At 40.8% G+C, this 15000-nt stretch overlaps 1 protein-coding gene across 1 annotated transcript in view; it reads right to left on the reverse strand.

The window, feature by feature from the left end:
* ptprq (protein tyrosine phosphatase receptor type Q) overlaps window positions 1–15000 on the reverse strand; it is a 70177-nt gene that overhangs the window by 42001 nt on the left and 13176 nt on the right. Inside the window, exons 16-23 of the mRNA XM_053499856.1 lie at window positions 13890–14055; window positions 10686–10946; window positions 8116–8276; window positions 5490–5601; window positions 3533–3759; window positions 1112–1181; window positions 778–977; window positions 14–251 (exon numbers count right to left, since the gene is read on the reverse strand). Of these exons, the coding sequence (XP_053355831.1) occupies window positions 14–251; window positions 778–977; window positions 1112–1181; window positions 3533–3759; window positions 5490–5601; window positions 8116–8276; window positions 10686–10946; window positions 13890–14055 (1435 nt within the window). The remainder of the gene's footprint in view (window positions 1–13; window positions 252–777; window positions 978–1111; window positions 1182–3532; window positions 3760–5489; window positions 5602–8115; window positions 8277–10685; window positions 10947–13889; window positions 14056–15000) is intronic.

Raw genomic sequence — 15000 nt, forward strand, 5'->3', positions numbered from 1 at the left:
TAAACAAACATACCAGCCTCTGGCATGCGAACCATAGTGCTGGCGACTTGTCCCTCGCCGTCACTGGTGAAGGCGGACACCTCGAAGACGTAGGCTGTATAGGGGCGGAGCATGTCTATCCCCACTGAGATCGGCACATTCCAGATGGAGGCGGGAGGAATGGCCGACATGGTGAGAGGCGGCAGTGCGGATGTCACTGCTGAGGTTATGGAGGGGCTTGGAGTTCCGCGGGACAAAAAGTCTGCAGCGTCCTACAACACCCCAACCACACACACACACATGTGTACACATATTTCTCATTTAGTTTTGTTTACATTTATTTTTATCGTTCATATGTTTTTGGTGGGCTCCATAAGTATTGGCACCCTTTCACGACCCAGGCGGTGTTCTCTATCAAACATCATACCCATAAATGCTCAGTGAGCCAAGTAACAGAAAAACCTTCAGTCATCAGGAGTTTTCTCTCCCGTGTGAGCGTGAGTGACACTAGCCAATTGTTAATGTATGTAAAAGAGGGAAAATAGGGCTTTCCTCTGAGTGTGTAATGCCACCGTGTCGTAGTTAGAAGCACCTGTTAGCCTTCACCCTCCCCATGTGGTAGCTGTCTTTTGATGGCGGAGACCTGGCTAGGATTTGTAAGATGGCCAAATTGGGCAAAAGAAATTGGGGTAATACACTCCATTAAAGTTTGGGCTCTTAAAATGACTTTAATAAATAATTCTGCAAACAATGTGTGTAGTCAGTTGACTAGATCCAATGAACACGATGCAGTCTTACATTGCAGTGAGGCAGAGCACCATTCATGATCTCCTCTGCGTTGAGATCCAGAGTGTGGACTATCTGGCTTGTTCTGGCATGTTTGGCTTTAACTGCGAACTTGGTGATGAGCCCATTGATGCGTATGGGTAGAAACCATTTCAGTACCACTGAGGAGTGATTTTGAGCATAAGCCGTGAGGTTCGTCACCATGCCAGGAGCTGCAGCAAAAAAAACAAAAAAACAAAAAAACAGGGACACGTGTGCAAACTTCAATCATTAAAACCATTCAGCACTTAAACACCTAGAGGTACAAACTGAATTACTGAAATACTGTATATGCAACCCTGCTTACGGGCATCTGAAGTTTTGAAGTACAGTGACTGGCTGAAGGGTCCGACTCCTGCCTTGTTCACTGCTGCAACCTACGTAAAAGGGGTCGTTGGTAAATAATAAAACCATCATTTTAAACTGCACACACACTTTCTGTGCCATATAGTGTTCTAAATAAAAAATAAAACAAATTTATCGCTTTGTTGATTGGGACATGACAGGTTTGTAAATCCAGTAGAAAAATAACGGAAAACCCACAGGGATCTATCATACATCCATAGATCTTTTTACCAGATAAATAATTAAGAGCTGCTGAATAATTTAATGAGATCAATGGAATGGATGTCTTTGGCAACTTTCCCACAGCCAGTTCGAGTCACTCCGCATGTCCGCTCAGCACTGCACTTCACACACCTTATGTTAAACACAAATTTGTAGCAATTCAGCTGTAAAATACAGACATTACACAGCGACACATAATTACATAGAAGTGTAAAATCAAGTGTGAAGCTTAACCATTTAAAGTCACACTTATTAAAATGTATTTATATTACTCTTACTCTATGTATATTGCTTATCCTAAAAAGGGGTTTTGGGAGGCCTGGAGCTTATCCCAAGCGAATTCGGGGCACTAGGCAGGGTACATCCTGGTCCGGGTGCCACAAAGCACAAACATGGTGGCTCAGTGATTAGCCCTGTCGCCCTGCACCTCCAGGGTTCGGGTCCGATTCCAGCCTGGGGGTCGGTGTGCATAGAGTTTGCATGTTCTCCCCGTGTTTGGTGGGTTTCTTCTCACAGTCCAAAGACATGCAAATTATGCTACTGGGCCTTCCCAAATAGCCCATGGAGTGTAAATGCTTATGTGGAGGATGATGGAGGGCACAAACATACACACACTCACTCATTCACTTACTACGGCAATTTGGATTGTAGGAGGAAACCGAAGTAACAAGAGGAAACCCACCAAGCACAGAGAGATCCGAGGAGGGAGTTGAACCCTCAACCCTGGAGGTATTAGGCCACAATGACTAACCACTAAACAAATGTGTGCATCAATCTGTTATCGCTCCTCGTTTCCTTTGTAGACTCTAGGTAGGCTGCCTCCACTTCTGCAGGGGGATAAAGGGGCGAGGCCGCTGCAAATGGGCACGGATGCGGCATCATCAGTGATAATAGATCTCAGGCCTCGTCCCGGGTTATAGAAGCAGAGCAGGAAGTGTACTCAGGGTCTGGCCGGTCTGGTATCACGCTAAAGATGAGGAGCAGAGTTGACAAATGTGACATGAGTGACATGCGAGCGGGGTGATGTATCGTGCCCAGGAACTTTAAAGAAATCGAAACTGAAAGCAATCGTTTGATCGCAGCTCACACTCGAGCACAGCCTTCGAGATCCTGCTGCCGAAAAGGATCCACGTTAAGGCCCCCACTCCCAGCTGGAAAACCCGCCCAGCCATGTTGAAGAGGATCCCCGTCTAAGGCCACACCCAATGCAGACCGGGGAGGGGCTGGCTGGCCAAATTAGCGGGGAGTAGAGTGTCCATGGGGTACACAGGAGCTGCTGCCCACGTGGGCCCACTCTGCCACTCTGTCCGCCGCCATCGCTTGCCAGCCTGTGCCCGCATGTTAGCTGGGCACTGCCACCAGATCTGCACGTGCACACACCTCCTTCAGATATTTTCCTTCTTTTTTTTCCGTCGTCCCTCTATAAACCCTTTTCCTTCCTCTTTTTTTTTTTTTGAGTAAATTGATCCTTTTCCCATGAGACCTCGCCTCGTGTCCGTGTTTGTGGTACCGCCCATGCGTCAAACCCGCTACAATATATTGTGAATCAATTATTTTTATTTATATATTGTAAACACATGTAGAGAGGTTATATTACAAGTGACGATCCGGTACATAATTGCGCACATCATGTTTGTACTAATGCTGGCCAAACACAAGCATTTCAGAAAAGTTTCAGAATAAATATTAGAATAATTGAACATGTGAATGACTGATGTCACAATATTAATGTGTGCATTTTCTTCATTCACCATCACCATCATGTTTACTTAACCATGAGCATGTAGTATTCCCATTATTATCAGAACTTCTATCATTTTCACATTCCGATAGGGGAAACAGTCATGTGCTAATGTTTCACATGAACACGGCCATAATTATCTAATGGTAGCTAATGTTTCTTATTATCAGAGTAACAGGTAGCTTACTGTCTTGAATGCAGTGTACGCCTTTGAGTCAATGAATAATTGACATTCATTCATTTGTGTCCCAATAAATAACTCTAGTAATTTAACACTGCATTTAAGTCTTGGAAGTTCTCTAAGTGTGATGTGTGTGTTTGTTCAGTTAAAAAATTTTTTAAAGCACCAAGACGCACAACAGATATTGTCACACAGCATCTTGGATCTGGATCCGAGTACACAGTAATTCAAAGTAATACCTTAATGTTATAGGTGGCTCCTGGTGAGAGTGTGTTCAGCAGGGTTTCCGGAATGTCCAGGCTCTTTGTGATCTCTAGGAAGGTTGGGTCAGGATGCGGACACACTTCCTTGTATCTGATGACGAACGAGTGGATGCTCAGGTCAGGTGGAGACGGCATCTTCCATGAGAGGAGGATTCCATTCGAGCCCACTCTCTCTCCTTCTGGTTTAAAGGGAGCTGCAGGAACTACGTGTTTATAAATGTGTGTTATTATATATTATAAGCGATAAAAATTGTTAAAAACATTTAGAGATAAAAAGTCTTTATCTGCGATTATTTTCCTAAAACATTTCATCCTGAAGTGCTTTATTCTTTTTATGCAACAGCAATTTTCCAATTATTTAAAGATTTTACCAATTAATGCAACTTCATCAATTCATAGTTACTGTACAGTTAATGACATATCCAAGGTATCTCCTGTTTTAAATAATGTTTTTAAAGTAATATTAGATGAAAAAGTGCTGTTGCACTGAAGATATTACAACCATGCTGATATTCAGTACAACAGCATGACCTCGAGTGTGATATTATTTTATATTACTTTTATACTACACCAACACTATTTATTATCATTAGATTATGATTTTTCTTTATTTAACCAGTTATTTTGCTCCACCAGCCCATATCCTTCCATACTTTGAGGAACTAACTAACCATGACTTAAGGATCTGGTGACCAACAGCAACCCAAAGTTAGTGTAATTGACAGATGTTTTAAATTCTTCCCTGTAATACTGTACAGTATGTAGCCAAAATATAAGAAGAATAAACCATTAAAATGGTTGATTGGTTTATTACTAATGTGATTGACTTTTATTGTTTTAACTTCTGTGGTTGAACTCTAAATAGTGTTAAAAGGAAAGCTACACAATCCCTTGTTCCACACACTAAGTAGTGCCCATGATCGGGGGTTAGAGAGAGATTTGCAAACTTTTTTATTTAATTGCTTAATTGTAGTCCATGCTTGACAGCAATAAGGATGTATTTTTATGCTTTCGTCCCCTAGACGGAGGAGGCATGGTGTTTTCAGGTTGTCGACATTGTCATATCGTGTTACCTCAAATACAGTACCTGTGATTGAATATTTGAATTGTTATGCCAGGAATCCTTTTTTTCTATAATAATAACCTTCATGCTTGAAATATTTTGATGGTACTTCAGGCATACGAGTTTGTAAGGAGTATGACAAGACATTCTTGATGCCACTGGCATTGAGTTCTACTTCTACCAATTTTAATCAAATTAACGCTCAATAATACAAACACACTCTTTGCATTACTGAAGGGAAAATAGCTGCTTGGCTAGCAGTCCTGGCATTCAATTCACTAATTATTTCATTCCAGCACTATCGCGTGACTGATCATTGTCTTCATGATCATCATTGCCAGGTCCTGAATCATGACCCTTTCTTAAAATGTCTTACAGGAGGATCACCTTTAAAAGGAGCAGCAGAGAGATGCTCTGATGAGACACAATGACGATTATAACACTGTTACACTGCAAGACTTCAGAGGAACTGGCATGGAGTGACTAGGAAACGTACACCACTCAAACGATACTGTTTATCAATAATAAATAAATGTCCTATAATAAAATTAAAAGTTAGCCAGATTTACCTGTGCCATATGGATCATTTAAATGTTTCTAGATGTGTTGCATGTAGACAAGTGGAGTCAAGTTAACTTTATCATATAGCACATTTGAAAAATGTTCACGCTTCATGTGCTTCATATCTGCGCCTTACAGTTTTTTAGCCCAGTAACGAACTCCATCCTCAGCCACGACAGAGACGCACCAGGCAAGACACAAACCGTGTGTAGTTTATACAGCTGAGATAGAATCAGTTTAAGAGAAGCCAAAGTAAGTTTGTGACACAGTCACACACACACACACACACACACACACACACACACACACCTGATTCAGTGGTGGTGATGGAGCGGCTCACGGCAGAGATTAGCCCTGAGGAGGCGACTGCACTGACTGTCACTGTATACTGGGTTCCTGGAGTCACACTGGACACATTGGCCTGTGACACACACACACACACACACACACACACACACACACACACACACACACACACAGGGAAATAGTGAACATTCCTGTAGATACTTGTACACACATGGGGACACACACATCTGGGGACAAAGTAAGGACACACACATCTGGGGACAAAGTAAGGACACACACATCTGGGGACTAAGTGAGGACATACACATCTGGGGACAAAGTGGACAAAGTGAGGACGCACACATCTGGGGACAAAGTGAGGACATACACGTCTGGGGACAAGGTGAGGACACACACGTCTGGGGACAAGGTGAGGACACACACATCTGGGGACAAGGTGAGGACATACACGTCTGGGGACAAGGTGAGGACACACACATCTGGGGACAAGGTGAGGACACACATTTGGGGACACATCTGGGAACAAGGTGAGGACACATACATTAGGGTACAATGAGGACACAGTGAGGATACATATCTGATGAGACACTGAGGACACACATCTGAGGACACATTGAGGACACACTTACATATTGTGTATATCTACATTGATATTATAAAATCACAAATCCATTGAGGTGGATCAAAACCATAAAACTGTAAGTTAATTTATAGAATCAACACATAAGCATCTTCCTCACCTTGAATGCTGAAATACTAGGACCAAAGCCACACTTTATCTTAACCACAGCACAAATAATAGCTCTTAACATGGAGGGAAGAAAACAATCATGATTTTTCAAGGTACAGATATTAATAAAATGAACTAGCTTTAACTTCAGCTTGTCTCCTAAGTGTTGTATGTAAAATGCTTACACGGCTTAACACATCCTTTACCTGATGTAACGTTATAAGTTCATTGCTCAGGCCTCTGATGATTTCTCATTAACATTCTAAGCGTCTAGAAGAGTTTCCTATTTAACCAGAGGCTGTGACAGAGCCTCAGTCATGATGACCAAACATTTAAAGTGAAAAGACAAAAGCTTAAATGTCTTTTCACTAACAATGAATTGTACAGTACCTTTATAATTCTTTTTTAAACTTTTCTTAATTATAGATTTAGGCAGATTTAAAGCAGATTTAGACGTAATATTCATCCCTAATAATTATTCTTTAGGGAGCAGAAAACACACATGAACACGAGCAGAACTTAAGTAGGGTTTTCAGGGTGTGACAAAATGAGCATGTGATGGACAGACAGACAGATAGACAGACACATTGTAAAAAATGTCAGAGAGTGATACTGGGTTTAAAAGAAGCAGTATGCATCTTTAAATAAAACGTTCCAAAAGAAAATGCTTTTGGGCTTAGCTAGCAAACTTTGTCCCTTGTCAGGAAACACAAGAAATACCACAATTTACAGTACATAGCTTTCTAGCTATTTAACTAACATACTCTGTATACCATGTGTGTGTGTGTGTATGTGGGGGTGGGAGGGGGGGGTCAGTATATATGTATTTATATATATATAAAAAAATTAGATGCACCCACAAATTACTGTGCAGGAGGCTTGACACCCCCCACCCCTTTCTCCATTTCCTCATATTTAGCAAAGAGACGAAAGAGACTTTTTTTGTATTTTTTTAACCAATCGTTAGTTTGTTAAGCAACACAGTGACCTATGAATAATTTAAGCATATACAGTTAACATCTCCCTTATGGCATAATCCAGTGAGAAAGTATGTTGGTGATACTGAATGCTTAGTGGGTGGAACAGATAAGAGGGGAAATGAGGCTGCTGCTAAACAACCATTTTTAAATTGTATCTTTGGAACTTTTCAACCTGTCACAGTAAAACATCTGTTCCTGTTTCTTGAATTTACTCCACATCACTTAATTATTTAAATATGAAGAAATTACTGGTGTCTCAAAACTTTTGCTTAGGACTGTAAATACACTTAACACTAAGATACCAGTTTGACAAGAAAGCAACATGAAAGAACACTAAATCCTAAACATTTAATAACAATAAAAAAATAAAAATGAGTTGCTTTAAAGGTGCACATCCTGACACTTTGAATTAAACTGTGAGGTGCTTACAGATTCCTATTTCAATGCACAAAGTAAACAGCAAACACTGTAAAGAGAAAGTCTTGTCAGAAGAATAGACCTACCCGAACACTGGCGATACCGACACACAGCCCGAGCAGCACAAGCTCACACAGCGGCATAGCGGCGCCTTACAGAATGAGAGATAAACAAAGCAAAGAAACGAGCCAGGCCGTGATGGATGAACTCTCCAGGCTTCACCCAACTACTGCACCACCACGACTAAAAAGTCATTAAACCTTAATGGCCCTGTCTTTCTCTCCCTCTCTGCCTAATCTAAATTCCCTAACCTTCCTTAACTCCGCCCAGTTGATACAGATACCCGAGCACCTGACACCTGGCGCATGAAGGCACAAGATCTCTACAGCTGAGCGCTTGCATTGTAAGTGTGTGTAAAAAAACAACAACAACAAATACTTTACCCCCATATTGTAATTCATAAACTTACAGTATAGCAACATAGCATGGATGCTGTGATCACCTGTATATGTCCATCTGGTGTAGTTATCTGGGTGACAATGCCATGGTCTGGGGTAAGCTGAACCAAATAGTGCTGATCGCATCCAGAAGATGGCAGCCAGTAGAGAGAGAACGAGCGAGGAGACACGCTGACCACATGCACTTCTTGAGGAATAGCAGGGACTGAAAGATGCATCCACATACTCATGTACGACATATACAGTGGTGTGAAAAACTATTTGCCCCCTTCCTGATTTCTTATTCTTTTGCATGTTTGTCACACTTAAATGTTTCTGCTCATCAAAAACCGTTAACTATTAGTCAAAGATAACATAATTGAACACAAAATGCAGTTTTTAAATGAAGATTATGTTATTAAGGGAGAAAAAAAACTCCAAATCTACATGGCCCTGTGTGAAAAAGTAATTGCCCCCCTTGTTAAAAAATAACTTAACTGTGGTTTATCACAGTTAAAAGTTCAATTTCTGTAGTCACCCCGAGGCCTGATTACTGCCACACCTGTTTCAATCAAAAAATCACTTAAATAGGAGCTACCTGACACAGAAAAGTAGACCAAAAGCACCTCAAAAGCTAGACATCATGCCAAGATCCAAAGAAATTCAGGAACAAATGAGAACAAAAGTAATTGAGATCGATCAGTCTGGTACAGGTTATAAAGCCATTTCCAAAGCCTTGGGACTCCAGCGAACCACAGTGAGAGCCATTATCCACAAATGGCAAAAACATGGAACAGTGGTGAACCTTCCCAGGAGTGGCCGGCTGACCAAAATTACCCCAAGAGCGCAGAGACAACTCATCCGAGAGGCCACAAAAGACCCCAGGACAACATCTAAAGAACTGCAGGCCTCACTTGCCTCAATTAAGGTCAGTGTTCATGACTCCACCAAAAGAAAGAGACTGGGCGAAAACAGCCTGCATGGCAGATTTCCAAGGCGCACACCACTTAAGCAAAAAGAACATTAAGGCTCGTCTCAATTTTGCTAAAAAACATCTCAATGATTGCCAAGACTTTTGGGAAAATACCTTGTGGACCGACGAGACAAAAGTTTAACTTTTTGGAAGGTGCGTGTCCCGTTACATCTGGCGTAAAAGTAACACAGCATTTCAGAAAAAGAACACCATACCAACAGTAAAATATGGGCGTGGTAGTGTGATGGTCTGGGGTTGTTTTGCTGCTTCAGGACCTGGAAGGCTTGCTGTGATAGATGGAACCATGAATTCTACTGTCTACCAAAAAATCCTGAAGGAGAATGTCCGGCCATCTGTTCGTCAACTCACGCTGAAGCGATCTTGGGTGCTGCAGCAGGACAATGACCCAAAACACACCAGCAAATCCACCTCTGAATGGCTGAAGAAAAACAAAATGAAGACTTTGGAGTGGCCCAGTCAAAGTCCTGACCTGAATCCTATTGAGATGTTGTGGCATGACCTTAAAAAGGCGGTTCATGCTAGAAAACCCACAAATAAAGCTGAATTACAACAATTCTGCAAAGATGAGTGGGCCAAAATTCCTCCAGAGCTCTGTAAAAGACTCGTTGCAAGTTATCGCAAACATTTGATTGCAGTTATTGCTGCTAAGGGTGGCCCAACCAGTTATTAGGTTCAGGGGGCAATTACTTTTTCACACAGGGCCATGTAAGTTTGGATTTTTTTTCTCCCTAAATAATAAAAACCATCATTTAAAAACTGCATTTTGTGTTTACTTGTGTTATCTTTGACTAATAGTTAAATGTGTTTGATGAGCAGAAACATTTAAGTGTGACAAACATGCAAAAGAATAAGAAATCAGGAAGGGGGCAAATAGTTTTTCACACCACTGTATAGTATGTCAACATAAATGCAAAAATACCACTCACACACACACAGACACACACACACACACACCCACACACACACACACACACACACACACACACACACACACTATGCACAAGCATTATGCAGGTGTTAGGAAAATATTGTTTGTTATTAAAACTTTCTTTATTAGTATCAGCAGGAGACATTTTTCTCTGGTGTTCCTCAAGGCTCAATTATAGGATCAATCTGGTTTCAGCGTTTATATTTCCTCTAGGCTTTATTATACAAAAAAACATCTTATTTCTACTTTTAATTTGAGACTGAGGTTATTTTCAGTGGCTTCTGATAGTCATGGTGCCCTGCAGCTCTACGGTTTTAATTACGCTTGAATTTGATGTTTTTTGGTTACAAACTTAAACAAGGATTAAACAGAAAACCATAGGATATGCAAACTTTTGCAATGGACTCATTATGTATTATCCACATTAGTTTTGTGTATTGCTTCACTTTAATAACTTCTAGTACTGCCCAAAGTATTTTGGCTTCAACTTTGCCTCACCCTTTAAATGTGTAACGCCTAAAAAAGTTCCAGGTTTAATTTAATACGGAACCTTTTTACATCTTAATTGTATTTTATGCATAAAAACCTGAACTTGAATGTTAAAATGCATCCTTGACCTTTCTAAGTTTCTGAGCTTCCTGATAAGAGCATCGGTTCACAGATGAGTTGAAAACGGGTCAAGACGTTTCGATTAGTTTATTAAGCAGTGTAACCTGTGTGTACTGTAAGAGTGGCAGCTTCCCCGCTCTGCGTCTTCCTGACCCGCTCCACAGTGACGTTATAGGAGCATCCGTCCTGCAGGCCGCTCACTGTTTGTTCCTGAGTGTCTGTGCTCGTGCTGTACATCCAGCGGTGTGAATCGTTACTGACTGTCACCCTGTGGAAATCAAAATGCCCGACACCAATGTCCCAAGCCAGGGTGACGGACGAGGAGTTGACGTGTAACAGAGAGATAGCGCACACTCCTGCAGGACCTGGAAAGTTCAGCCAAAGAACAGAATCAAATACATGTACAGCACATACCTTCTAAATATACGACTGAAATTAAAGTCACATTAAAATATTTTTTATCAAATTATTTCATGTCACTGCAAAAGACAGTTTTATATTGCAGAGCTGTTGATTTGTCAATTCTGATTGGTCATAAGCTGGTGACTTAATTCCTGTAAGAGCATCTCTGATTTTATATCTATTGTATATCTACGTACCGTAGATGTTAAGCCAAATTACTGGTTTACAGTAATGCATTTATTCTAATACACTATTGTTTCTATTGTACTGTAAGGAGTACAATTAGTATTAAGGAGTCTCATGTTTCAGTCTGAGATAAGTGTTTTACCATTCTTAATGCAAGGAGTTTTAAGGTCCAATGCAAGCCAATATATATACAGTGGTGTGAAAAACTATTTGCCCCCTTCCTGATTTCTTATTCTTTTGCATGTTTGTCACACAAAATGTTTCTGATCATCAAACACATTTAACTATTATTCAAAGATAATATAATTGAACAAAAAATGCAGTTTTTAAATGATGGTTTTTATTATTTAGGGAGAAAAAAAATCCAAACCTACATGGCCCTGTGTGAAAAAGTGATTGCCCCCCTTGTTAAAAAATAACCTAAATGTGGTTTATCATACCTGAGTTCAATTTCTGTAGTCACCCCCAGGCCTGATTACTGCCACACCTGTTTCAATCAAGAAATCACTTAAATAGGAGCTACCTGACACAGAGAAGTAGACCAAAAGCACCTCAAAAGCTAGACATTATGCCAAGATCCAAAGAAATTTAGAAAAAAATGAGAACAAAAGTAATTGAGATCTATCAGGCTGGTAAAGGTTATAAAGCCATTTCTAAAGCTTTGGGACTCCAGCGAACCACAGTGAGAGCCATTATCCACAAATGGCAAAAACATGGAACAGTGGTGAACCTTCCCAGGAGTGGCCGGCCGACCAAAATTACCCCAAGAGCGCAGAGACAACTCATCCGAGAGGCCACAAAAGACCCCAGGACAACATCTAAAGAACTGCAGGCCTCACTTGCCTCAATTAAGGTCAGTGTTCATGACTCCACCATAAGAAAGAGACTGGGCAAAAACGGCCTGCATGGCAGATTTCCAAGGCGCAAACCACTTAAGCAAAAAGAACATTAAGGCTCGTCTCAATTTTGCTAAAAAACATCTCAATGATTGCCAAGACTTTTGGGAAAATACCTTGTGGACCGACGAGACAAAAGTTAAACTTTTTGGAAGGTGCGTGTCCCGTTACATCTGGCGTAAAAGTAACACAGCATTTCAGAAAAAGAACACCATACCAACAGTAAAATATGGGGGTGGTAGTGTGATGGTCTGGGGTTGTTTTGCTGCTTCAGGACCTGGAAGGCTTGCTGTGATAGATGGAACCATGAATTCTACTGTCTACCAAAAAATCCTGAAGGAGAATGTCCGGCCATCTGTTCGTCAACTCAAGCTGAAGCGATCTTGGGTGCTGCAGCAGGACAATGACCCATAACACACCAGCAAATCCACCTCTGAATGGCTAAAGAAAAACAAAATGAAGACTTTGGAGTGGCCCAGTCAAAGTCCTGACCTGAATCCTATTGAGATGTTGTGGCATGACCTTAAAAAGGCGATTCATGCTAAAAAACCCTCAAATAAAGCTGAATTACAACAATTCTGCAAAGATGAGTGGGCCAAAATTCCTTCAGAGCGCTGTAAAAGACTCATTGCAAGTTATCGCAAACGCTTGATTGCATTTATTGCTGCTAAGGGTGGCCCAACCAGTTATTAGGTTCAGGGGGCAATTACTTTTTCACACAGGGCCATGTTGGTTTGGATTTTTTTTCTCCCTAAATAATAAAAACCACCATTTAAAAACTGCATTTTTTGTTCAATTATATTATCTTTGACTAATAGTTAAATGTGTTTGATGATCAGAAACATTTTGTGTGACAAACATGCAAAAGAATAAGAAATCAGGAAGGGGGCAAATAGTTTTTCACACCACTGTATATATATTGGCTTGCATTGGACCTTAAAACTCCTTGCATTAAGAATGGTAAAACACTTATCTCAGACTGAAACATGAGATATATCTATATCTATATATCATATATGTCAAATTATTGGAAAATGATGAACTTTTATGAAACAGTAAATCTTCGTTACTTCAGGCCACATCACACACCATATCACTGATTATTTTCCCAGAATAGCACACCTCCCTATGGGTTATTCCTTACCTAAATTATGTAAGCCCATCATGGTCCAAGGTGTAAAAGCATTTTATATAAAATACTTCTTGTCTTTGGTTTACCTGAAACTCTTTTATAACTAATAGATTAACAATTAATTCATCTTTAGTAAATGCTTTATCCTTGTCTAAATCATGGAGCTGGAGCCTGTCCTGGGAACATTCGGAAAGGCACGATGCTCACATTCGCTCTTATTCACACCTCAGGGCAGTTCACTGGAGCCTGTAGGGAAGGGGATCACCAGGGACCGGCTGGTACCAAATTGGATTGCAAAATTGGAATCTATATTGTGATTCTGAGTGTATATCTGATTTAATTTTTTTTTTTTTTTCAGATTTTCTTACAGGACAGCACAGTGGTGTAGAGATTAGCACTGTGGCCTTGCACCTCCAGGGTTCGGGTTTGAGTCCTGCCTCTGGTCTGTGTGCATGGAGTTTCCATGTTCTCCCTGTGCTTGGTGGGTTTCCTTATTAAAATTTTATTTAAATTATTATATTTGGGATATCGATTTTCCTCTTTCTATATAGCCTGGCTGATCCACCCTTGCTTTTGAGAACCACCCCTCAGGTTATCAGCAATGTATGTACGGTTTTTTAAATTAGTTACACTTTAATTACAGACATCCATCGCAGATGGACTTGAAGCTCGTGCGACAGTGCAACGCTTACTAGTGAAGGTGTTCCGGCTGACAATCTGGCTGAAATCTTTCCCGAGGAAGGACTGGATCTCAAACTCGTAATCACTTCCTGGGATGAGATCATTTATCTTCACGTGGTTACGATGAACGATGACTGGGTGAGGAGGAGAAGTGGTGGCGCTGGGCCGGAAAAACAACTGCAAGAGGAGAGTCAGTGAGTGAGTGAGTGAGTAACAGGGATTAGGGCACTCCTGAGCACTCTCTTGTTATGAAGATAAGGAAATGTGTGTCAAATCTCCCATTTATTCATTTAGACAAGAAGAATATAAGCAGTATGTGTCTGAAGCAACTATTACCAATTATAAGCAAATTATTCCAGAATAATGATAGAGAAACTGGAGACCTTCGGTTGCTGTTGGGCCCTTGAGCACGGCCCTTACCCCTCAACTGCTCAGATGTAAATGTAATGTTCTGTGTCAATAAGAGGTAATGTGAATTCCAGAAGAAGGTAATTTCTGGTTAAAATTTGACAACACACACACAAGCTTGTCTTTTGTCTCTCGCCGTGTGGTATAAAGTGTGTTTGGGGTTGTGTATTATTGAGGGCTTCAGTAACCTGAGCAGGTAAGGCTGCGAGCTGTTGCTAGGCAACGTTTCAACTAAGGGCAGTTAGTATGAAAGTTTAAATAGGTGTCCTGCTTGCCCCCCGAAGCTCTCTCAGTGTAACACACACACACACACACACACACACACTCACACACTAGCTGAATTTTTTTTACAGAAAAACCTTCACACTTCTTCTTTTAAAATGTATAGACTGTTACTTTACAACAGTGAAATCAGTACTTTACTTTCCAGTTACAGATGTTTCTTTATTATTAAAAGTAGGAAAAGTGTAAATCAGGCATTTTTTCCAAGGATACAGCACCCCTGAGCAGACTTGGTAGTGCTGGGGCGTGAACACCCGACCTTCTGATTAGTAACCCAGTACATTGACCGCTTGGGCCACGATTGAAGTTTTTGTTTATTGTTTTTACCACTAATTTCCTTTCATCTTTAATTCACAGCAAGTTTAAGGCTGTTTCAACTTTCCATCCCTTGGAAATACTGGGCGATTCAAAGTTTCAAAATTTTCCAAGTCC

Source organism: Clarias gariepinus, chromosome 7 (genome assembly GCF_024256425.1).
Source record: "Clarias gariepinus isolate MV-2021 ecotype Netherlands chromosome 7, CGAR_prim_01v2, whole genome shotgun sequence".
Classification (NCBI taxonomy): Eukaryota; Metazoa; Chordata; class Actinopteri; order Siluriformes; family Clariidae; genus Clarias; species Clarias gariepinus.